This window comes from Bos mutus, chromosome 16, assembly GCF_027580195.1.
Source record: "Bos mutus isolate GX-2022 chromosome 16, NWIPB_WYAK_1.1, whole genome shotgun sequence".
Lineage (NCBI taxonomy): Eukaryota > Metazoa > Chordata > Mammalia > Artiodactyla > Bovidae > Bos > Bos mutus.
The window spans coordinates 34,389,138-34,416,629 of record NC_091632.1 but is presented as its reverse complement, the minus strand read 5'-3'; the positions used below and the strand labels follow the sequence as shown (position 1 = coordinate 34,416,629).

Here is a 27,492-nt window from a genome sequence, read left to right as displayed (position 1 = left end):
AGCCTCTGGGAGGTGGCAAGCCGCCAACTCAAACTGGATGATTCCAGTTTAGGCTGGTTTGAGTCACAAACAAGCAGTTCCTAGCTCTCCCCATAATATTCAGAGGCACTGGCTGCCCAGGCAGCACACAATGAACTCTCATTTACGCTCAGCTCTACGTCTACCTCGCTCGTTCTTTTTTCCCTAGCAGCAGAGGCTCCTAATGAAAGCAAGGCTCCTAACACAGTCAAAATGGGTCAGCTTAGCACTGGTTTCCAACACCGACTACCTATTCTGCACGGAACGCCAACGCTGGCAACACACACCTACCTACACCTCTCAAAAGCCTTACTGAAATGCTGTACTTAATTTAAAAAAGGAACTAGACCTATTTATAAATTTCCATAATGGAAGTTAAGCCCACCAAAGCAATTAGCGAACACTTCCATCTTCCATATTCAGCATACAAAAAAGGCCTAGCTGGCTAAGGTGATCCCAAAAGACAGAAGTGTGTAGCTTACTGCCCGATAAACTGGAAAGGAATGTTTCCCGAATACCGGCTCTTCAGTATGCCTGCCACTGATGGGAATGCAAAAAACACTACCAACAAAATTAATTAATTAGATGGGGATACTGGATTGGAGAAGGAAATGGCAATCCACTCCAGTGTTCTTGCCTGGAGAATCCCAGGAACAGGGGAGCCTGGTGGGCTGCCGTCTATGGGGTCGCACAGAGTCCGACACAACTGAAGTGACTTAGCAGCAGCACTCATCTGCTGGGAAAAATTGAAGGCAGGAGGAGAAGGGGACGACAGAGGATGAGATGGTTGGATGGCATCACCAACTCGATGGAGATGAGTTTGAGCAAGCTCCGAGAGATGGTGAAGGAAGCCTGGCATGCTGCAGTCCATGCGGTAGCAAAGAGTAGGACACAACTGAGCGACCGAAGTACAGCAGCTCTTCAAGCACACACCGCTAAACCACCCCACACATGCTAACCGTTCCAAAACTGCGTTAAGGAGGGAATGAGCAAATGTTTATTCCTTTGGAAATTAACAGTACTTAAAGCAGCCCCACTCAAAATGAGGCAAAACAATGTGGATTTTAGATCAGTTTTCTCCAGGACTGCAAATAAACAACAGCAAGCATGTTAGTTCTCCTTCTCCTTCCAAAAAGGTGAATTTTTTTATGCAAACTTAGAGGACTTCCCTGGAGGTGCGGTGGATTTCAGAATCCACCTGCCAACTCAGGGGACGGGGTTTGATTCCTGGTCTGGGGGAGGATTCCACATGCCCGGGAGCAACTAAAGCCCTTGCGCCAGGACTACTGAAGCCGGTGCCTTGGGCCTGTACTCCACAAGGGTAGCAGGCACACAATGATCATGAGTGGTCCCCACTGCCCCAACTAGAGAAAGCCTGTGCAAAGCAAGGAGGAAGAGCACGTGTGAGCGCGAGCACACACACACACCAAAATTAATTTTATTTTAAAAACTTAAGATACCAATATTTCAGGGAAAGAATAATCATTAAAAAAAAAAAAAGTCAAAACCATAGTCAAAAAAGCCAACCATCAAATAAGAGTTGCAAATTTCAAAATAAAAACTTCATTTAGCAGCTGGAATAGTCCACCGTAACAAATACATTTTATTCATAATACTGATTTTAGGAAAGACATTCTTTTGAAAATTCAGACAATTTCAACTATCTTAAAAAAGTAAAAATGAGGCAGAAGGACAAAAACAATAAAACAGGCCAAGAATGTCTGTGAAATCCAGAAATAAATCAGATATTTAAAATGCAATGTTTTACTCAAGCTTAAAATAAGAGTGGAAATAGTTTCATGCTAAATAAAAATAAGGGGAAAAGACAAAGAAAAAAACATCCTAAGAATATTTATTATCCTTGACTTTGGCTTCTACTAAAGGCTTTTTGACTAAACCTTTACTGTTCCTCCTTGAAAGTCCTCTGAATACATCTAAAACATACATTTCACTTGGTTTTATCCCCCAAATCAATAGATATCTAATCGTTGATTTTTACACTGTAGACAGTTTATGTTTCAGTGGTTTCAGAGCACAAGTATCTTCTCTTTACACACTCAAAGAATAATAACCAAAAAAAATCCCATTTCAATTTAAGTGATTCATGTCAAACAGTGCAAAAAAAACAAATTTATCTCCAACTGAATTCAGAAATTATTATTCATTATCTGAACCACCAGGGAAGCCCAAATTATAGATAAGATCACCTTTGATGATAAAATTTCAGACAAATGTGTTTTTATGATTAAGCACTGCAACTATCACCAAAAAACCCCACTAATTATTAATCCCTTTAACAACTTTAAGAAACTGACTCTTACTTCATGTATGTATCTGTTAAAACTGGTGCCATGTCTGACAGTTTCTAGTATATAATATATATCATAGCAAATTACATAGCCAGGTAGTAGTAATAACATGAGAATCCCTTCCCCCAATCAACATTATAAATAAGCATACTTTAAGAGAAACGAAAAGTACACTGCCACGGTCACCTTGATACATGCACTGCCACCACATCTAGCACCTCTTCAGCTTCATCCATATTTTTCCACAAAGCTTCAGATGGACAATTCTGAAAATCTTCCTTCATGAACTTGAAATTCTCTCTCATAAACTAAACGAACTACAAAACTTCCTTATGAAATTGCAGACAAAAGGATATGTGAATAAAATTCCCCCTCTAAGAAACTGTAATCTAAAACATCTACATCATTCACAAAATTATTAGCAGAATTGATCACACACATTATATATGTGTGTGTGTGTGTGTGTGATTTTTTTAAAAGCTTGTCAGTTTAGGGACTGCCATGCTATCACTTTTTTAGTTAAAAGGGTCACGTTCATTTTACCTTTATCTGTTGTAAAAATTCAGAATTTGTTCAATATTCTAAATAATTACTATGTAACTATAGTTCAGGTAAAATATTCTTAAGCTAACAGAAAAAATTAATAAAACTGTAGACAATTTTTGATATATTTTATTCAAAACATATAAAAGAAATACACGTACAAGTTCTACAAATAATACCAGCAATAAGAAATACTTTATAGACTTCCCTCGTGGTTCAGTGGTTGAGAATCTGCCTGCCAATGCAGGGGACAAGGGTTCTATCCCTGGTGTGAGAAGATTCCACATGTCATAGGGCAAGTAAGCCCATGTACCACAACTACTGAGCCCATACACCCTAGAGGCTGTGCTCTGCAACAAGAGAAGCCACCGCAATAAGCCCTCACAGTGCAACTGGAGAGTAATCCCTGCTCGCCACAACTAGAGAAAGGCAATGCACAGCAACAAAGACCCAGCACTGCCAAAATGAAATAAATAAAAATTTTTAAATTATTTTTCATTTGCCTTTCAATAAAAAGTAAATTATTCTAATGTAAAGCCAATATACTGGACAAGAGATGGACATAAAGACTGTCACATCTTAATACAGCATCAGAATTGAAAAGGCTGATTGCTTGCAGTTATATAGACTTTTCTTATTACTTTAAACAAACACAACAAGGACTTTCACAGGTTAGTTTTTTGACCTGGAAGTGATATTGCATGTGTATCTTTTTCTTCCCCTTCCTATCTCCAAGCTTCGTCTTTATATATTTCAACATATAAACCCAGGCCCTCAACAGTGAAAGCATGGAGTCCTAACCACTAGACTGCCAGGGAATTGCCTATATACAGTTTTTAAATCAACCTATTCCAATTCTTAAAACCTACTTAAGAAGGAAGCTTGCTCTAAAATTCTGATTTCTTCAAACTGGTAAACTAAACACAATTTAAGATGACATGGCTTACTGAAAGCCACAGAGACAAGAGACAGTGAGAGATCACCCACTAGGTCTTTCCAGTAGTCACGTATGGCTGTGAGACTTAGACTATAAAGAAGGCTAAGCACTGAAGAATTGATGCTTTTGAACTGTGGTGTTGGAGAAGACTCTTGACAGTCCCTTGGACAGCAAGGAGATCAAACCAGTCAATCCTAAAGGAAATCAACCCTGAATTCATTGGAAGGACTGACGCCAAGCTCTGGCCATCTGATGCGAAGAGTAGACTCGCTGGAAAAGACCCTGATGCTGGGAAAGACTGAAGGCAGAAGAAGGGAATGACACAAGACGAGATGGTTGGATGGCATCACTGATTCAATGGACATGAGTCTGAGCAAGCTCCAGGAGATGGTGAAAGACAGGGAGCCCTGGCGTGCTGGAGTCCATGGGGCTGCAGAGAGTCAGACACAACTGAGCGACTGAACAACAACCAACGACAGTTATTTATATGCAGTTATCTGTGCTTATTACTACATTTGTTTTACGGGTTTCCATCTAAATGCCTGTTTCTGTGATTAGAAAGAATAAAAGTCTGTAGGTTACTTGACATATTCTTTGGACAAACCAAAAGGAGGAACAAAAAAGAAAAAGGCTGACCCCCAACTTAAATACATAAGTTTTTAACTTATGTATTTAAAATTTATTTTGAAAAGAAAAGGGCCTCCCTAAATAACCAAGACAGAGAAAAAAATAGACACCCAGTAGCACAGGTCTTGGAGAAGGCAATGGCAACCCACTCCAGTACTCTTGCCTGGAGAATCCCAGGGATGGGAGAGCCTGGTGGGCTGCCGTCTATGGGATCTCACAGAGTTGGACACGACTGAAGCGACTTAGCAGCAGCAGCAGCACAGCTCTCTGCACACAGGAAGTTTGTAACATTAAGCGACCTGCCCCTCATCTTGTCAGCAGCTAAATAAATACTGTGAATAGTTTGGCAGAAACAGTTAGTGTATCATTTACAAGGACTTCACAGTGAGACTGTCATCAAGCCCATGTTTGCTCATTTGAAATGCACTGCTAGGAATCTGTTCACCAAAGCTGTAACAATTAAGGGGCACAGAGGATGATTAATTTTCCAGTCAGTCATACAGATAGAATAGAAACCTCTTTTATAGATAAAACCAAGCTATATTTTAACAGAATGGGAAAGACTAGAGATCTCTTCAAGAAAATTAGAGATACCAACGGAACATTTCATGCAAAGATGGGCTCGATAAAGGACAGAAATGGTATGGACCTAAAAGAAGCAGAAGATATTAAGAAGAGGTGGCAAGAATACACAGAAGAACTGTACAAAAAAGAGCTTCACGACCAAGATAATCACAATGATATGGTCACTCACCTAGAGCCAGACATCCTGGAATGTGAAGTCAAGTGGGCCTTAGAAAGCATTACTACAAACAAAGCTAGTAGAGGTGATGGAATTCCAGTTGAGCTATTTCAAATCCTGAAAGATGCTGCTGTGAGTGTTGCACTTCAATATGCCAGCAAATTTGGAAAACTCAACAGTGGCCACAGGACTGGAAAAGGTCAGTTTCCATTCCAATCCCAAAGAAAGGCAAGGCCAAAGGATGCTAAACTACCGCACAATTGTACTCATCTCACACGCTAGTAAAGTAATGCTCAAAATTCTCCAAGCCAGGCTTCAGCAATACGTGAACCATGAACTTCCAGATGTTCAAGCTGGTTTTAGAAAAGGCAGAGGAACCAGAGATCAAATTGCCAACATCCGCTGGATCATGGAAAAAGCAAGAGAGTTCCAGAAAAACATCTATTTCTGCTTTATTGACTATGCCAAAGCCTTTGACTGTGTGGATCACAATCAACTGTGGAAAATTCTGAAAGAGATGGGAATCCCAGACCACCTGATCTGCCTCTTGAGAAATTTGTATGCAGGTCAGGAAGCAACAGTTAGAACTGGACATGGAACAACAGATTGGTTCCAAATAGGTAAAGGAGTACGTCAAGGCTGTATATTGTCACCCTGCTTATTTAACTTATATGCAGAGTACATCATGAGAAGCACTGGGCTGGAAGAAGCACAAGCTGGAATCAAGATTGCCGGGAGAAATAGCAATAACCTCAGATATGCAGATGACACCGCCCTTATGGCAGAAAGTGAAGAGGAACTAAAAAACCTCTTGATGAAAGTGAAAGAGGAGAGTGAAAAAGTTGGCTTACAGCTCAACATTCAGAAAACGAAGATCATGGCATCTGGTCCCATCACTTCATGGGAAATAGATGAGGAAACAGTGGAAACAGTGTCAGACTTTATTTTTTTGGTCTCCCAAATCACTGCAGATGGTGACTGCAGCCATGAAATTAAAAGATGCTTACTCCTTGGAAGGAAAGTTATGACCAACCTAGATAGCATATTCAAAAGCAGAGACATTACTTTGCCAACAAAGGTCCGTCTAGTCAAGGCTATGGTTTTTCCCGTGGTCATGTATGGATGTGAGAGTTGGACTGTGAAGAAAGCTGAGCGCTGAAGACTTGATGCTTTTGAACTGTGGTGTTGGAGAAGACTCTTGAGAGTCCCTTGGACTGCAAGGAGATCCACCCAGTCCATTCTGAAGGAGATCAGCCCTGGGATTTCTTTGGAAGGAATGATGCTGAAGCTGAAACTCCAGTACTGTGGCCATCTCATGTGAAGAGTTGACTCATTGGAAAAGACTCTGATGCTGGGAGGGATTGGGGGCAGGAGGAAAAGGGGACGACAGAGGATGAGATGGCTGGATGGCATCACCATCTCGATGGCCGTGAGTCTGAGTGAACTCCAGGTGTTGGTGTTGGACAGGGAGGCCTGGCATGCTGCGATTCATGGGGTTGCAAAGAGTTAGACACGGCTGAGCGACTGAACTGAACTGAACTGATAACCTGTTGATTTAAAACATTTTTAAAGGACTTGGAATGTCACCATTTCACAATCTAAGTTTTAAGGATTACAAAAAAGAACTTATTTCTTCCAAGGGGCATTGAACATTGTGAATTGACAATAACAAAATATTACATTTTGAGGGGATTCCCTCGTAGCTCAGCTGGCAAAGAATCTGCCTGCAATGGGGGTGACCTGGGTTCAATGCCTGGGTTGGGAAGATCCCCTGGAGAACGGAAAGGCTACCCACTCCAGTATTCTGGCCTGGGGAATTCCATGGACTGTATAGTCCATGGGGTCACAAAGAGTCAGACACAACTGAGTGACTTTCACTTTCACTTTCCCTGATGGTCCAGTGGTTAAGAATCCACCTTACAATGCAAGGGACATGGGTTCAATCCCTGGTCTGGGAAGATCCTACATTACTCGGAGCAACTAAGCCCCTGCATCACGACTACTGAACCAGTACTCTGAAGCCTGTAAGCCGTAATTACGGAGCCCATGCACTGCAACTACTGAAGCCGGCATGCCTAGAGCCTGTGCTCCACAACAAGAGAAGTCCCTGCAACGAGAAGTCTGTGCACCCCAACAAAGAGTAGCCCCAACTCGCCACAAATAGAGAAAGCCTATGTGCAGCAACAAAGACCCACCACAGCCAAAAAATAAATCTTTTAAAAAAATAACATGTTTTGTAATCAATATAATTATAGAGGGAAGGAGGATATCTGATAAAAGGGGGGATGAACCCCAAGACAATGGATGTGCTCTGAACACCCAAATATTTTATTTCTCTGTACTTGATTCAGTAACAATATAATGACCACTCTTTTGACTATTACATCAATTTTGGTTTCACCTTCCTCTTTACTAAGAATTGTAGCTAAGTATTTCAACCATTTGAATGTGTACTCAGAGAAAGGCAATACACTTATCTGGCTCTGCAGTGTGCACAAAGGAAGACCTACCTGGCCCTGTTTTTACAGAATGGCACCAAAAGGCTCTTCATGTCTTCAAAAAAGTTGATTCTCTTTTTCATAAATCGATATCATCTGAATGTTATTACAACGTCCACTTTTCCCAAGTTAGGCACTCTCAATGTCCAAGTTTTCCTTCTATGCAATACTGAAATTGTCTAACTGGAATCTCTCTTTCTTATTCTAAAGCAGATGCCTTTCTAAAGCACAGATCTCAATAAGCTATTTCCCTTCTCAAAATCCTTCAATGGCTCATCTCTGCATAAAAAATAAAACCCAAAAACATTAGCATGGTTAAGTCATACTAAATTATTTGCTGTTCTCAAAACATTCTTCCACCTACTTGTATCTCTTCAAGTTGTTCCTTCTGCTCACAATGTTCCCTGTCTAGCCCAAAATTCGTATCTCCTTTCTGAAGTTCTACATATCCTTCATAGCTCTAAATCATAAAAATCTTCAGCCCTAAGTATGATTCAGGCAGTTGACACAGGAGAAAATATCCTCTACAGTTGTAATTTAGTCTCCATGTAGATTTCCCAAGCTCATCCTGCCTTTGTGGCAGTTATCTTTCTGAATGTAAATAGTCAGAAGCATACAACTGTTTCTTTTGATTATGTATACAGCAATTAGCTCCATCAAAATTCATCAGATCACCTCTGGGTTCAAGTTTTTGAGCCCACAACTCCAAGGGCCAAATCCCAAACCACAAACTCCCACCAAAGTACAATGCCACCCTTCTGAAAGCCATGCAGTTCATCTCTAACTTCCACACTTCTTCAATTGCTTGACTTTTCAAAAAGTTTTGATTCAGTGGAGTGCAGTACCATCCCTTTACTGAGGTAGGTTTGGGGAAAATGACTAAAACTTAAGTATCTTAGGCCAACTCTATGCAGAAGAAAGTGAATCATGACAAGATTTTATAATCAATTTATAGAATTCAAATGAATATTGTCAATCCTTTAACTCAACAATACATCAAATGATATCAAAAGAAGTTAAGGGTCTCAACCATGTCACAGCTGCAAAGCTGGAGCCAGAACTTAACTGTTCCGACTTAAACTGCCTGCTTCACTATAATATGCTACATCTTCCAGAATATTTGAATTACATCTAGATAGATAGATGTATAAATAAATGCTTCTATTTATTGTTTTGAATCAGAAAACTCAGGAGGCATAAAAGGAGGCTTTTATCAATTACATGATCATTTACTTTTAAGTTAATTCTAAGCAGGCAATACTAAAGGAAAAATAATCTGGGCATTTTAATTAGGTCAAAGAATTTGTCTCTTGCAAATTTAAAATACATTTAAATACAAATTTAAATTTAAAACTAGAATGTCTGAGATTAACATGTTGAATAACAGTAAAGAGAAACAGAAAATACTGAAGACTACCAACATCTCAAGTAGTAGCAGTAACAACAGCTAGGAGTTACTGAAGGAGGTATTTAACATATATAGGTATCAAGCTAAGCCCTTTAAGGATTTTTTCATTTTAACCTTCCAAATAACTTTAGGAAACATGGTTCTTATCAAAGACGAGAAAGCTGAGGCCTAGAGAGCTTTAGTAACTTGTCCAAGATTATAAACTTAGTATACTGTCTACCTTGATTTTTTTTTAACCTTGACCTATTACTTCAAAACCCATAACCTAACTTATAAGATGTTTCTTGTTAAGATTATTTTCAATTTATCATTTTCATCTTTGAAAGACAACAACTCTTTTGTAAAAAAAAAAAAAAAGAAAAAAATCCCAACTAACAAAATTAGCCTACTCACCCTTAGTGAACAGCAAAGACACAACCTGAATTTTAAAGAAAGCTTTCCTACTGGAGTTTATAAATTGATTACCATCTTGATGTTAAAATTAGTTAAAATGTACACGTCAATTTATACATTGATAATAAACATATCAACAATATATTTCACCAATACTAAAGATATCTTTACCCCAACAGCTTTTACAAATTTTCAACCAAATAATAGTATACACTAAGAAATTAAAGAACTTTGAAAGTTCATTGTATGGCACAAGATTTGTTTCATACAACTGAAGTTATTGCTTTTCTTCCTTTTTGGCAATTTTAACATTCAGCATCTGAAGGATGAAACAGTATTTGCAAATCATCATTTAGATCTGAGTACTTGGGAAAATAGTTAATTTGTTGGCTACAGGGCTAATCAAAGTTTCTTCATTCATTATATACATGAGCCAAGATTACTTCCAAAAACATTACTGTACTAAAAATCAGTACCACTGATGGTAGCACATTTGTAACAATTTATTCAAGACCTTGTCTCTGATAACAAAAGACTGTTAACCTACCTGTCACTGCTGGTACTACTGCTGCTGCTGATTGAATCACTACTGGAGGATCTACTTCTAGAGCCGCTGCCGCTAGGGGACCTTGTGGGTCTAGACGCTTGACTAGCCAGCCTCTGAGGAGACTGATTTCTAGACTGGGATGAGTGTGGTGACCGACTCCTGCTGTGCTGGTAATTCCGCTCGGGCCTTCTGCCTCGTACCTCCCGGGTAATGTCATCCCTGTAGGTATCCCTGTGTACCACACTGGGCAGTGTAAACTGCTCCCGAGCCCTAGGTTCGTATCGGGGGTCATGAGCATCAAAACGGTTTGGACTTCGACTCCGAGAAGTATAATAGAGCCCATGTTGTAAAGTCCGCTCTCGAGGATCTCTATAGTAATCCTGATCGTAATGTCTTGTCCGATCAAATCCTCCCGTCCCCCGTTCATGGTGTCCATAGGCACTATGTTCATAAGCACGCTCCCTGTTATCTGAAGCCCTGCATTTAGGAGGGGGGAAAAATATTTAATCAATCAGAAACGGGAAAGCAAATCTAAAAGCAAGTCATGCAAACATTCACTTCAGCACTTTCTTTGTGCAACTGGTCATTTTCTAAACAGCAGTAACCTACTTTAGTAAGCAAACATTAACAAGCTTAACATTTTACTTGACTCCAAAACTTATTTCCACAGCTAAGCAATAACTGTTGTAACTGTATATTGGGCTTTCATGACTAGTGTTCTGTAAGTCAAGCTGCTCTTTTTATTAGGGATTTTCTGGCTTATATACAGAAATAGACATGTGCCATTTCCTTTTTTATTTTAAATTTAATGGAACAAGAAGAGACTTTTATTTTAATATGAAAATTAAACTTTCTATACTTTCATCGGATTAAAATATATGCCAAACTGTATTTACTTTGTAAATATATTTCAGGCAAAATTTCCATGATATGTTTTTCACACAGACATGAAAGCCTCATTGCAATGCATGCCCATGTCCCAGCAATAGGAGGGCATTTTCAAAGAAGTATAGAAAAAAATGTTAAGTATAACTTTTTCATATTAACTTTCAATTTCTTGGGTAATTATAACATTAGTAAATTATGTAAATTGCTGTGCCCAAACAATCACACTTAATAATAAAAACAGGATCTTAAAAAAGAAAATCAAACCAAAAACCACTTAGGATATCAAAATATTGGGCTGCCACATGCTATTCTATGATAAATTTAACTAATTAAAGAATAATGGTTATTTTATCTTCTTGTGCTATCAAATTACAAATAATTTTTAAATGCCTAGTCCATAATTCAGTCTGTTAATGTATTACTTAATGGTTAAAAGAAATATATTCGCTTAGGGTTTTAGTTATACTCAAATTGCCTCTGATGAAATAAGGCAACTTTGCGAACTATAAAATTCAGTTTTTAGCAATGGTTTAACTATAAAAGTTTTTTTCTGTAGGGCATGAACACTTGTCAATCTATGAGTACAAAAACTGCTGCATGTACAATTATACACATGCAATTATATGTTAATATTAAAAACCAATTCCAATCCTACAAAGAAATCTTCAGTTCTCTACTTATTAAGAAAGTTCCTAAAACACCAGTTCACTTGAATCTCAAGCATGAGGTTGAGTCTCTTCTCAACCTTACCTTTGGGTCTATCTTTTATCAAAAGTGATTAAGGAACTATGAAAGATACAGAAGAATTAGAATCTCTGCAATGAAGAATATGTGGCAAAAATCTTACAACTAATACTGTGTTTCCAATACATGCTTAGATTCCAAATCTCTCCACTAACCTTCATTTTCACCATCTCACTTAGAAGCAATCATACATTCTCCTAGGCTGTATTTTGTTTTTGCTATTATGCAAAGCAACTGGCATGGCAAAAAAATTCAATATTATCTTTCCTACTTAAGTATATTAAATGACTCTCCTTTTTTATTTGCTACATTTCTGGAATTTGGATAGATATTTCACTGTCTAACAAAGAAGAGGGGTTCTTCTGAGACTCAAGAGAGAAAATGTCATAAATAATTCAATTAGTACCCTATCAAATGTTAATCAGTAAGAGCTATTATTAATGATATAACAGAAGCAACAGATAATAGTTCTAGGAGAATTACTGCTATATCAGATATTTTATAAATATGCACAGTTCTTATCCATTAGAAGATACAGAAGGCAGGCACAAGAGATAGCAGAGCTGAAATCTAATAGCTATTCTTTGAATCATCTATTAGTACTAAATAATTCTAGAGTTAGTGGGGAAAAAAAGAAAGTTTGACTTGGGTTAGGAGAGGGGCTAATATACACAGGTCAGGATATACCAACCTTTTCCAAGTGTGGAACCACGACCTATAATCCCAATTAAATCTAGGGAGAGAATTGTGAACATAACTTCCCCAATTTTGGCCCCTCTTTTGGGGGTAATCCACCTTCTTAATGGGCAAGGGTGTCAAATGATATTTAGATGAACCACAAGGAAAAAAAATCTTAATGACCAGATAAAATAATTCCACTGGAAGCAAGCAGTCCCAGACAAACTGTAACTCTCAAACCCCCAGACTTCTTTCTTGAGACAGTAGAAAATTATAAATTGATCCACATTCACAAAAATCTCCAGCCCTAAGTATGAATCAGGCAGCTGACAGAAGAGGAAATATCCTCTATGATTCCACCAAATGAGGAAGGCACAGTTGCTCGCCAAAAGTTCACCTTTGTAGCCATCCAGCAAAGTCCATTTTGATTGCTGTATCCACAACTGATCATCACCATGTGTTCAAAGCTAAAGTACCTTTAATTGGACAGCAACTTGCTTAAGAAACAGGATAGTAATCCTCTTCTCTTGGGCTAATGGAATCTTGACAACATGATATCCCATACATTCCAGCAATTAGAAAAGAAGGGCTATATTCCAGGATTTAGGAACGTCCATCATCTCAATTTTCCCCCATTCCATCAAGGAGTATAATTCCAACATGGAAACTGTGTAGATCCAAAATGGAAAAATCAAGGATTGCCTTCACTCCTCTTCATCCAAATACATATTTCCAGGTCAAAGTATTGTTTGTAGAATCCAAGAGGTCGAATTATATGGACTGCTAGGTTTTTTGGTGACATACCAATTCGTTCATACACTTCGTGCAGTGAAAACTGAGAAGCAAATATCAAATTCTAAAAGAATCTGTAGGCTCTAATATTCCAGAAATATTCCATATAGTACAACCACAAAATCTGTAGCCAAGTAGCTCCATCAGGTAGAAGAGATATATCCAAGGAAAGCCTTAACATTATCCAAGAGAAGGAATAAAAGTCTAGAAGACAGGTAACTCCAAAAATGATGCTGCCATACAAAATCTTCCACCACTTTATATCTCAGCAGTAGATATCCAATCAGCTGCAGGAAATATCCTCTACGATTCCATAAGATACCAGCCACTGGGATAGAAATCACTTCCGTTTCCAACCCAAAATAGGAAACATTGAGAATGCCCAAAACTTTAAATCCATCTGGGGCCCCTAAATACGAGTTTCTGTTTCTCACCATATCAAATACAAAATACCTGCCTACAGAAACCTTGGAACTTACCCATCAAGTCTCCGGTCATAACGTCCTTCTCGTGCATGAAGTGATGGTGAGGGGCCATAAGCAGGCCCTCCACCACCTCCTCTGAACCCAGAAACCTCTCTACTACGAGATGCTATGGAAACTGTATCATCCAATCCCCGAGCAGCACTTGGAATGGTGCCTGGTTCATTATAATCCGTGCGTAGGTCTCTATCTCCCATTTTGTTGACTGAGTTGTGAGCTTTCTGTGCACTTTTGATGTCCACAAAATCCACAAAGGCGGCCACTCCTCCTTCAGAACCCCTCTTTGGGAGAATTTTGACACTTTCCACGCGGCCATATCTAAAAAAAAAAATAAATAAATAATCAATGTTATTGCTGCATGGTAATAATTTTCCAAAAATAGTTTTAAAAATGTTTCTTATATTTAAACAATTTATATTATGCATGTATAGGGGACAGGTTGCGAGTTAATTTTAAATGTCTTGTATACTCATATTTTTCTTTTTTGAGGCAAATATTTACAAACCTTTTTACCAGATTGTTTTATTGCTCTCATTTGTAAATACAGTATTTGCTATAAACTGACTTTACCTTTCTAGAACACTAAGCTGAATGACTTTCATAAGTTTTTAGGAATTTTACATCCTAAAATAGGATATTATACCTAAGATAATCGAAGTAACTTACCAGTCTTAAGAGATTTTTATTCAAGTAAAAACTGTAGCTGAAAATAGCTATTCTACAGATTTCATTTTAATTTAATTCATTAAGTGAAAATGATTTTACTGAAAAAATAAGATGATTTCAAACACTCCTTACTGGAAGGCAAAATAAATTCAAATATTCTGTGCATGTGCAAGTATCAGTCCTAATTTTTAATGTAATTTTTTGCTATTTAATTCTCTTTTCCAGGGGATTAAAAGAAAAAGTGTTAAAATTTATAATTTATGTATAACTAAATTGTTTATATAAATTAATACATCAGAAAATCTTTTGACAGACTCTATGTTCTCATTTTCATTCCAAAAATATTGTTTACTATGTACAAAAAGAAAACCTGTACGGCACCATTTATATTCTGAAGCATGCACGTAAAAACATAATTGTCTAGAATTTTAAAATTCAAGAAAATTCTTCTAATTTCATTAGGACTTAATTGTATTTTATATATCCCTGTAATTTGGCTTTTTTTTTTAATTTGGCATTTTAAAAAGGCAGGCACAGCGCTTTTAAATATAACACTCTTACATGCTGACAATCCAAGATCGTAATTTTACACTTCCCCTGAAGAAGCTGATATTATCAGAAAGTGGGACGTTTCATTTATATTCTCTAGTATGATTTAAGTTGTTACATCTCACAAGGGAAACATAATCCTAAAATCCAGTTTCATCACGCAACTGAACTAGATGTAACGAAATTACGTGGGATAAATTAATTGATGAAAGGATCTTTTAAATTTGGGGAATAAAATGATAGAAACAGAAATATAAACATAAAAAATACCTTCAAATGTATCTGACAAATGACTTGTATCAAGAATCTAAGAAATCTTAACTCACTTTTTAAAAACTGGAGAAGACACTTCTCCAAAGAAGATATACAGATGGCAGACAAGCACAGAAAAAGATGCTCAAAATCATTAGTCATTAGGGAAATACAAATCAAAACCACAATAAAATACCACTCAGTTCACACCCACTAGTCTGGCTATTAGAAAAGAGAACAGAACAGAACAAGTATTGGCAAGGATATGGAGAAATCTGAAACCTCCTGCATAGCTGCTGGAACTGTAAAAAGGTACAGCCACTGTGGAAAAGTAGCATTTTCTCCAAAAGTTAAGCAAAGAATGATCATATGACCCAGCACTTCCTAGGTATATACCCAAGACAAATGAAAACAAGGGCTCAACTATTTGAGCACCAATGATGGTGAAGGTGAAGGTGAAAGTCGCTCAGTCGTGTCCGACTCTTTGCGACTCCATGGACTTAGTCCACAGAATTCTCCAGGCCAGAATACTGGAGTGGGTAGCCTTTCCCTTCTCCAGGGGATCTTCCCAACCCAGGGATCGAACCCAGGTCTCCCTCATTGCAGGCAGATTCTTTACCAGCTGAGCCACAAGGGAAGCCCAAGATTACTGGAGTGGGTAGCCTATCCCTTCTCCAGTGGATCTTCCCAACCCAGGAATTGAACCAGGGTCTCCTGCATTGCAGATGGATTCTTTACCAGCTGAGCTACAAGGGAAGCCCAAGAATACTGGAGTGGGTAGCCTATCCCTTCTCCAGCAGATCTTCCCAACCCAGGAATTGAACCAGGGTCTCCTGCATCACAGGCAGATTCTTTACCAACTGAGCTATGAGGGAAGCCCTCATATGTACCAATGTTGGTACATGTGCACCAATGTCGTTATTCACAAACACCAAAAGATGGAAACAACCCGTGTCCATCAATGGATGAATGAATAAAATGAAATGTGGTATATACATAAAATGGAATATTAAGACATAAAAAGAAATAAAGTTTTGATATGTGCTAGAACATGGATAAACCTTGAAAACATCATACTAAATGAAATAAGCCAGACACAAAAGGACAATTAATTTATGATTCCACTTATATGAGGTATCTGGAATAGACAAATTCATGAAGACAAAGTAGAATAAAGGTTGGGGAGATACTGCTTAATGGTACAGAATGGAATTTTGTATGGAATGAAAAAATTCTAGAAATAGTGCTAATGGTTACATAACATTTTAAGTACACTTTTTTTTGGCTATGCCAAGCATCTTCCAGGATTAGTTCCCCAACCAGGGATGGAAGCTGGAGCCCTGGCAGTAAAAGCACCAAATCCAACCACTGGACCACCAGGGACTTCCCTGTGAATGCACGTAATGTCACCAACTGTACACGTCAAATGGTTAAAATAATAAATTTTGTATTTTGTATATTTTAACATGCACACACATACACAACTAATCACTTCAGCCCAAGAGCACAAAGGTTTATTCTATTAGAAAGAAGAAAGAGAAAAGAGGGAAGCATCAGGCAACTCTCCGTCAAAAAAAAAGCCAAACTACTACAGGAAAAACAAATATTTAAGCTTAAATTCTGAATAACAAAGAGCTAAATGCAATACTGAAAAGAGGGACCAAATACTCAATGCACAGATTATGAAAACAAAGTCAGATGGGCCTCCTTCATCAAAATGGTGGGCTCACAGTCCCCATCATTGTTATATAAGGAGAGTACACTCTGGAAACAAAATACAAATTTGTCTCCAAATTTAACAAAGAACTTCATCAGCTATTACATTACTCTTTTACACTGAGTAGACTAGAAACACCCAAATCTTAAAAAAAAAAAAAAAGAAAAAAGCTGCTTAACTCTTCATATTCATAAAAACTCAGCATGTACAGATGTGATAGATGGACCATAAAGAAGGCTAAGCACCAAAGAATTGATGCCTTTGAACTGTGGCGCTGGAAAAGACTCATGAGAGTTCCTTGGACAGCAAGAAGATCAAATGAGTCAATCCAAAGGAAATCAACCCTGAATATTCACTGGAAGAACTGATGTTGAAGCTTGAATACTTCGGCAACCTGATGCAGTGCTGACTCACTGGAACAGACCTTGATGCTGGGAAAGATTAAGGGCAGGAGGAGAAAGGGGTGACAGATGAGATGGTTGAATGGCATCACTGACTCAATGGATATGAGTTTCAGCAAACTTCAGAAGATAGTGAAGGACAGGGAAGCCTGGCATGCTGTTGTCCATGGGATCTCAAAGAGTCGAACACAACTTAGCAACTGAACAACAAAAACAAAACGTAAACGTGATTTCCTGGTTTTGTCTACTCTTTTCAAAACAACACATTTCCTATAGTACTCAAGTAGTCCTCAAGTGTTCAAGATGAAACATTACCTAACATTTACTAATTAAAAAAGAAAAAAAGAACAAAAATAATAAAATCACAATTAGATAATATTTCCTTTTTTTAAAAACATCAAGCCTTAGCTATAGGTTTTCAGAGAATCTATCAAAGAGTCTCCAGTAATATGCACAGAATTTTTTAAGTTACATAGTCACTGCTTATAGTAATAAGTTAATTCACTTCTAGCTTTAAAGAATCAAGAGAACCTAAACTTTTTAAAAATGAGAACATAAACTTGAGAAATCATATTTGATTGCTACCAGTTGTAGTATATAAAACCTAAAAGGTTTGTTTTCAAAAACACAAGTCAAAAAATATTACATTGGTTTCTATTTGGTCAAAAATGTTCACCATCAAAAAATATTAAATTTATCAACATACACTATAGTTCTTAAAAGTTTTTAAGAGAGAGTTTTAAAATAACCCTAAATAATGCCACATTTACTGCGATGGCTTCCCTGGTGGCTCAGATGGTAAAAGCATCTGCTTACAATGTGAAAGACCCAGGTTCGATCCCTGGGACAGAAAGATCCCTGGAGAAAGAAATGGCAACCCACTCCAGTACTCTTGCCTGGAAAATTCCACGGGAGGAGCCTGGTGGGCTACAGTCCATAGGGTCGCAAAGAGTCAGACAGGACTGAGCAAATTCTCCTTCACTTTCACCTGGTCTCCCTTACACATCTATTTATGGGCTTTCCTGATGGCTCAGTCTATGGGGTTGCTAAAGAGTTGGACACGACTTTGCAACTAAACAACAATTTTTTACATTATTAAAATATTCAAAATCATTCCTCTTCCAAACTCAAACAGTTGGGTTATAAATATATCCTTCACAACCACCAAGCTATCTGTAACAATGCTATAACATCAACACTTATAGAAACCTTTTATAGTAATAAAATTTTATGAAGAAATTACAAAATTTATAAATCAATGACTTGATCCTATATTTAGACCAAAAGACTGGTTTCCCCTCTGTGTTAGACTTTTATTTCCTATACCAGTGACTACAAATACTTCAAGAATACCAAAATGCAGACTCCGCTAGACATTTAAATGCATTATGTGTGTGTGTGCTAAGTCAATTCAGTCATGTCTGACTCTGTGCAAGTCTATGGACCCTATGCCAGGCTCCTCTGTCCATGGGATTCTCCAGGCAAGAATACTGGAGTGGGTTGCCATGCCCTCCTCCAGGGGTTCTTAACAGCATTTAAACTGGAGCTGGCCACAATTTTCCTATATAGTCACAGGTCAAATTTTTTTAAATTTTCATTGCAATAAAATATAACATAAAATTAGCTATTTAGCCATTTAAATGTACAATCCCAATCTTTTCAAATAAATCACAGCTATTTCTGGTCCTCAACATAGTGGAGGTAGACATTAAAGCTACATCATTTACAATTACTGATACTCCCCATACATCAACACATTAAATGTAGTATGTAGCTCAGAATCATATATTTAGATTGTAAAACTCCTGCAATTTGGACATAACCAAATAAGATGTTGATATTTTAATACGTCATATGTCTCATTATCAATTTAAATAAGTTAAAAACCAAAGGAAGAACCTGTTTTAACAATTATCTAGAATGACAAAGATAAATTTAAATTGTTAGCATGACAATCACAAATTACAAGTTAATAGTTTTACCCTGTCCAAAGGATGAAAAATTGCTATAAGCCCAGAAAATAGAAAATATTTGCAAATTATTTATCTGATAGTTCTTACAACTCAACAATGAAAAAGACATATTGCAATTTAAAAATAGGCAAAGGCTATATGGGCAATTTCTCCCAAAAAGGTAAACAGCCAATAAACACACAAAAATTCGCTTAACAACATCAGACTTTAGGAAAATAAGAACCAAAACCATAGTGAGATAACACTTCACATTCAATACAATGGCGAAAATAAAAATGACAGACAATAACAAGTGATTAGGATAAGAAGATTTCTAAGATTTTCCAAAGATTTCTAAACCCTAAGGCATTGCTGGTGAAATGGCAAAATGGTACAGTCACTTTGGAAATCAATTTGGAAGTTCCTGAAAATGTTCAACTTAGAACCATGTAATTCAGCAATTCTTCTCCTAGATATGAAGTGAAAATGTATGTCCACAGAAAAACACAGAAATGTCACAATATCATTATTCATAATAGCCAAAAAAAAGGTTCAATTGCTGAGTGGAGTTTTTAAAATGTGGTAGGTCCATTCAACGGAATGTCATTCGGCAATAAAAAGGAATGAAGTCCTAATACATGCTACAACAATGGATGAATCTCGAAGATATTATACTAAGTAAAAGAAGCCAATTACATATTGTATGATTTCATATGTAAAAGGTCCAAAATAGACAAACACACAGAAGGAGAAAAGATTCGTGGATGCCAGAAGTCGGGGAAAAGAAAGAATGGGGAATGACTGCTAATAGGTTTCATTCTGGAGTGATAAAAACATTCTGGTGTCAGTGGTGATGGCTGTACAACTCTGCAATTATTCTAAAAAACAAATGGTAGTTGTGGCTCATGGACTCAGTTGCCCCAGGGCATGTGGGATATTCTACAACCAAGGATCAAACCAGTGTCCCCTGCATTGCAAGGTGGACTCTTAAACCACTGGACTCCCAGGGAAGCCCCTGTCACTGTCTTTTAATATATCAGAATTTATGTCTCCTTTGGTCACAAGTGTCTACGTTACCCTCAATATATTGGGTTGGCCAAAAAGTTTTTGTTCATTCGGGGTTTTCAGAATACCCGAACTAACTTTTTGGCCTACTCAATGAATCAACTGAATGCCTCGTTTCCTGTAAATGGGCACACATCGAAGACATTCAGGCATGACTGCCTAGGAAGATAAGAAACCCATTAGATGACAAGCAAAACCTATCTTCATTTCACAGCAATACCGAGTTCTTTCAGTATAAATGTATAAAACATATCTATAAGCTACTCTTAAAAAATTAACATATTCCCCTTTAATCACACCCTATCTTTGGAGTAAGAACTGTACAAATAATAACTAAAGATGGCAAAAACAGACTCAGAATCCCTACGTCCAGCAAAGAGAAGTCAACCACAGGCTCCCAGCCTCATTTTTAGGAAAAGCTAATATTCTAAAATGTTGCTCTACTTGGAGGAATGGGGGAGTTGTGGAAAAAGAAGGGGGTGGAGAATGATTTGTAACAGCTTACTGATTTGTGTTCTCTCTCTGCCAAAAATAAATAATTAATAGTTTGTTGTACAGTCTTCTACAGACTCTCAGCATGAGATAAAATACCTATGTCATAAAGGAAAAGACCATATAAATTAAACCATGTAAAAATTATAGCTCCTAAATTGCAAAATGCAGTCAAGACAAATGGGGAAAAATACCTGCAAATGGAGAAATAAGTGATTTCCTAAATATACAAACTTCTGCAAATCAAAGGAGACAGAAGCTCCCCCCCAAAAAATTGGCAAAATACCTAAACAGGAAACTCTTTAATAATTTCACTCAAAATTTCAAAAATCCAAAAAGAGTACCATGTAAAACAAAAATCTAAACATTAATATCTAGATAACAGTGAAAGTCTAAGAAAATAATATTTTCATAACACTGTCTGCAGGAGTATAAATTAGATAAACTCTAAGGAAGACAATCTGATAGTGTCTTTATTAACGGGACACTCCTAGCATCCAGTGGTTAGGACTCTGTGCTTCTAACACAGGGGGTGCAGATTCGATCCCTGGTCAGTGAACTAAGATTCCGCATGCCCTGTGACCCAGTCAAAAATAAATGAAAAAAGAAATTCAGAACTAAGTACACATCCCCAGAAATTTCATTCACAGGAATTTTTCATTCATGTATAATTGCACATCTCAGTGTACAAGATTTCTTAGTAAGCAGTACTGCTTATAACAATTAAAAACAAAAAATGGAACCACCATTCCACTTTGTCTCTATGAATTTGACTGCTCCAGGTAGTTAATGTAAGTAGACGCATACAGTGTTTGTTCTTCTGTGACTTATTTCACCTAGCATGATGTCTTCAAGGTTCATCCATGTTGTAGCATAAGTCAGAATTTCCTTTCCTAACATAATACTGGAAATCAAAAATACTCACTTAGACTTTCCTGGTAGTAGAGTGGATAAGAATCTGCCTGCTAATGCAAGGGACATGGGTTCAATCCCTGGTCCAGGAGGATCCCACATGTCTCAGGGTAACTAAGCCAGTGCACCACAACAACTGAAGCCTCAGCCATGGAGCCCATAGGTCGGGTGCCTGAAGCCTGTGTTTGCAACCAGAGAAGCCACTGCAGGGAGAAGACCGCACACCAAAGAAAACAAAGAGTTTCCCCCCCCACCCCGACCGCACCCCCAGCTCAAGGCAACTAGAGAAAGCCCACATGCAGCAATGAAGACCTCAGGGAAGGAGGGTAGAGAGAAAGAAAGGAAGGAAGGGGTATAAATGCAAAGGTCTCTTTGAAAATACTTCTGGGTATACATCTAAAGAAAATAAAAACAGAATCTCAGAAAATGTGCTTCCTACCTGGTTTGCTGCTGCTGCTGCTGCTAAGTCGCTTCAGTCGTGTCTGACTCTGCGCGACCCCATAGAGGGCAGCCTACCAGGCTCCCCTGTCCCTGGGATTCTCCAGGCAAGAACACTGGAGTGGGTTGCCATTTCCTTCTCCAATGCGTGAAAGTGAAAAGTGAAAGTGAAGTCTCTCAGTCGTGTCCAACCCTCAGCGACCCCATGGACTGTAGACCACCCAGCTCCTCCGTCCATGGGATTTTCCAGGCAAGAGTACTGGAGTGGGGTGCCATTGCCTTCCCCTACCTGGTTTAATAGGACTATTACAGTACAGTCACTGAAAAGGAAACTAACTTCTAATCTATGGCTTACTTCGTAGTAGTAACAAAATAACAGTTTAAAAAAGACTAAGAAATTTATAAATTCCTTCTAATATTTCACTTGATTACATTTCTATCCTAATTTCATAATATTTAGTTGCTTAGATAGAATAAAATCAAGACAGAAATGTGATCTTTTTATAATATACACAAATTTCATAGTCTTTTTATCCACCATTGTAGTTTTGTAAAATCTTTAAAGACTACCTGTATTTCCAGATTAAAGAAATGTACCACTCTAATCTTAAAAGGCATTTGGGTTTTTCTACTTAATTCCAATGGTTTATAAACTTTTAAATAATCATGCTTCCCAATTAAAAAAAAAACCTTGCACAAAATTAAATCCATTAAATTATTAAGTCACCAGTCTCTATCCAATCATTCCCAAAAGTATTAATAAGCAAACTTCTTCAGTCAACACTTTAGTCTAATTATCATCTTTAGAACTAAAAAGCTTTTTCTTATAAGCAAAAATGTTTTACCGTCAAATTTCCAATAAGATCAACACAAAGGAAATCTAATGTCACAACCCTGTGAGACCCCAAGCTGTGATGCAAGTTCCTTTTATACACCTACTTTTACTCTGGCAAAGCAAACTTATGCTGAAATGGAATAATCTGTGTCAAAAACCACCATGGAAAGGGCTGGTTCATTAAAAAGTAAAATAAAATGGGGCGCTATAAGTGACAAGAAAAATTAAGAGTATATTCTTATATACCTTAGATTAGCATAACAAGGCACATACACCATTTTTTAAAATTAACTGCAATATAATTTAAAACTGTTTGAAACTTTACAAAGACCACTTAAATTTGGACCTAAGAAAGGCTATTTTTGATTGATAAGCATAGCTATTTAGCAGAATGATTCACTTGAAAAGAACTGATATGCCTATCTTTTGCATGATGGATACACAGTATTTAGATATAGTAAGCTCTTTTATTACCCAACTAATCATTAATATATACTTTTTTAAAATCTTCACAGCATTCCAGTGACTCTTATTCATTATGAAGAATGACAGGCAGAACCAAATTTTCTTTTTCTTTGGCTTGCAAGAGCTTTTAATATTATACTCATTCATCTCTCACTTTAAGATTTCAGTTATCAATCAAAACACCATTCGTATCAAAAGTTGACACAGTGAGCATATACACGAGAGAGTTACATGTACAGATTTTCATCGGCCCCATAGAGATCATGCCAGTAAATTTGCCAGCAAATTTGAAAATATGGCAGCAAATTTGGAAAATTCAGCAGTGGCCACAGGACTGGAAAAGGTCAGTTTTCATTCCAATCCCAAAGAAAGGCAAGGCCAAAGAATGCTCAAACTACTGCACAATTGCACTCATCTCACACGCTAGTAAAGTAATGCTCAAAGTTCTCCAAGCCATGCTTAAACAGTATGTGAACCATGAACTTCCAGATGTTCAAGCTGGATTCAGGAAAGACAGAGGAACCAGAGATCAAATTGCCAACATCCGCTGATCATCGAAAACGCAAGAGAGTTCCAGAAAAACATCTTTTTCTGCTCTACTGACTACGCCGAAGTCTTTGACTGTGTGAACCACAACAAACTCTGGAAAATTCTGAAAGAGATGGGAATATCAGACCACCTGACCTGCCTCTTGAGAAATCTGTATGCAGGTCAGGAAGCAACAGTCAGAACTGGACATGGAACAACAGACTGGTTCTAAATAGGGCAATGAGTACATCAAGGCTGTATACTGTCACCCTGCTTATTTAACTTATATGCAGAGTACATCACGAGAAACGCTGGGCTGGATGAAGCACAAGCTGGAATCAAGATTGCTAGGAGAAATACAAATAACCTCAGATATGCAGATGATACCACCCTTACGGCAGAAAGTGAAGAAGAACCAAAGAGCCTCTTGAAAGTGAAAAGAGGAGAGTGGAAAAGTTGGCTTAAAGCTCAACATTCAGAAAACTAAGATCATGGCATCTGGTCCCATCACTTCATAGCAAATAGATGGAGAAACAGTGGAAACAGTGACAGACTTTATTTTTTGGGACTCCAAAATCACTGCAGATAGTGACTGCAGCCATGAAATTAAAAGACACTTGCTCCTCGGAAGGAAAGTTATGACCAACCTAGACAGCATATTAAAAAGCAGAGACATTACTTTGCCAACTAAGGTCCGTCTAGTCAAAGCTATGGTTTTTGCAGTAGTCATGTATGAATGTGAGAGTTGGACTATAAAGAAAGCTGAGCACCGAAGAATAGATGCTTTTGAACTGTGGTGTTGGAGAAGACTCTTGAGAGTCCCTTGGACTGCAAGGAGATCCAACCAGTCCATCCTAAAGGAAATCAGTCCTGAATATTGATCGGAAGGGCTGATGCTGAAACTCCAATACTTTGGCCACCTGATGTGAATGAAGAACTGACTCACTGGAAAAGACCCTGCTGGGAAAGAGTGAAGGCAGGAGGAGAAGGGGATGACAGAGGATGAGATGGCTGGATGGCATCACTGATTCAACAGACAAGAGTTTGAGTAAACTCCAGGAGTTGGCAATGGACAGGGAGGCCTGGCATGCTGCAGTCCATGGGGTCACAAAGAGTCGGACACGACTGAGTGACAGAACTGAAGTGACTGATAGAGATCATGTTACATGTCCCATTTTATACCTTGCTTTGTCATTAAATATTTATCCATGCCAATAAAGACCCTTTACCAGTTCTAACATGTTCATAGTTTGCCCTAGAACAAGATTTTCTAAACTAAAAAGACCTCAGAAATCTTAAAATCCAACCCATTTAATTTATTGGAGAAAATAAATGTACCAACTTTAGATAATAAATGTGTTACTGAAGAGTTAGTTTCCTATTTTGTCCTTTTTTGCTGCACCACATGGCTTACAGGATCTTAGTTCCCCAATGAGGGTCTGAACCCAGGCCCTAGGCAGTGAAAGCATGGAGTTCTAACCATTGGAATGCCAGGGAATTCCCTGTCTTGTTTTATATACAATATCACATACTAACTGAATTAAAGACACTCCATAAATTGAGATTTTTAACAAATCTTGTTTTCTTTAAGGCTAGACCCATCTATATAACAGAAATCAATATCTAATATGGCATTTAATTCTAACATTGGACGTGCTTGAAATTCACATCATTAAAAGAATTAAAGCTGACTAAAAGGAATAATCCTAAAAACCTAAAGATTCCATGATTTTTAGGATAAATGGGGGAGGGAGGAGGATGAAAAAAAACAGAAAAAAATTCCCCAAGAAAAAGAGCAGTTCTTGGGCTCCAAAATCACTGCAGATGGTGACTGCAGCCATGAAATTAAAAGACACTCCTTGGAAGAAAAGTTATGACCAACCTAGATAGCATATTCAAAAGCAGAGACATTACTTTGCCAACAAAGGTACATCTAGTCAAGGCTATGGTTTTTCCCGTGGTCATGTATGGATGTGAGAGTTGGACTGTGAAGAAAGCTGAGTGCCGAAGAATTGATGCTTTTGAACTGTGGTGTTGGAGAAGACTCTTGAGAGTCCCTTGGACTGCAAGGAGATCCAACCAGTCCATTCTGAAGGAGATCAGCCCTGGGATTTTTTTGGAAGGAATGATGCTAAAGCTGAAACTCCGGTACTTTGGCCACCTCATGTGAAGAGTTGACTCATTGGAAAAGACTCTGATGCTGGGAGGGATTGGGGGCAGGAGGAGAAGGGGACGACAGAGGATGAGATGGCTGGATGGCATCACCATCTCGATGGACGTGAGTCTGAGTGAACTCCGGGAGTTGGTGATGGACAGGGAGGCCTGGCGTGCTGCGATTCATGGAGTTGCAAGGAGTCGGACACGACTGAGCAACTGAACTGAACTGAATCTGTTTACAATGAGGAAAAAGAGGGAAAGAATCAAGCTATTTCAAAGGACACTACTTCATCTCATTTTCAAGTCAAAGTTTTTCAGTGATTAACTTTTTAACCTGAACCTTTTTAGGTCAAGGCTAAAATCAATACTTAAATATACTGCTAGCATTCTACTCTTAACCTAATGGTTTGCCTAAACCAATGTTTCTTAAACTTTTTTCCCTGGACTGCTTTGACAATCTTGTGAAACCTATAAACCCTTTCTCAGAATATTATTAAATTAAAGGCTCAGTGGTAAAGAATCCCCCTGACAATGCAAGAGACTTGGGTTCGATTCCTGGGTTGGGAAGATCTCCTGGAAAAGGAAATGGCAACCCACTCCAGTATTCTTCCCTGGAAAATTCCACGGACAGAACAGCCTGGCAGGCTACAGTCTAGGGGGTCATAAGGAAAATAAAATGCATGAATTACAAGGAAACCAATTATATTGAAACACAGTTATCAAATATTCAAAAATAGGCCCTTTTGAACATATAGGAAATACACAGGACAAAAGGTGATGTTAATGTATACCACAGGACAAAAATGTAATCAGCAAAACACATGCTATGAGAAACTCTACAGTCAACCTGATTTCCAACAAATTAAGCTGTAAAGAGAGATTAAAACTTAAAGATTAAAAAAAATTTAAATAGTTTAATGTCCATCAATAAGTAAATAAATGTAGTATCTTGACTGTGGTAGTGGTGGTGATTACAAGGATGCCTACATTACTCAAAATTCAACAAACTCAACACTTGAAGCAGGTACATTTTATTGTATGCAAATTTTACCTCAACAAAATTTTTAAAATAAATCTTAAGTATTTTATTTAGAGCTTGAGTTAAAAAAAAAAAATTCTTAAAGCAATTGCAAACTTGAGTACTGGCTCAAGTTTGTAATTGAGCCAATGGTATATCCCTATTCAAATGCCCCAGTCAGACTGAGTATTTGAAATACAGATATACCACAGTATTGGTGCATATCTTCTAGAGATAAACACTGAAATATTTATGGATTAAGTAAGATGTCTGGGAGCTACTTCAAAATAATACCAACTATACACATTGTAGGGCTTGTGCAAAGGAATACAGTTCTTAACTTATTAAGCAATTCTTTGGACAGGGACGAAGAGTAATATACAGGGAGGGGGAAAAAGAAAGTTGAGTGCCGCCACTATAGAAAGCAGTATGGAGGTTC

General features: G+C 37.8%; 1 protein-coding gene across 1 annotated transcript in view; it reads right to left on the bottom strand.

Annotated features, from left to right (window-relative positions):
* SPEN (spen family transcriptional repressor) overlaps positions 1-27,492 on the bottom strand; it is a 92,460-nt gene that overhangs the window by 52,935 nt on the left and 12,033 nt on the right. Inside the window, 2 exon segments of the mRNA XM_070384976.1 lie at positions 10,023-10,499; positions 13,604-13,924. Of these exon segments, the coding sequence (XP_070241077.1) occupies positions 10,023-10,499; positions 13,604-13,924 (798 nt within the window).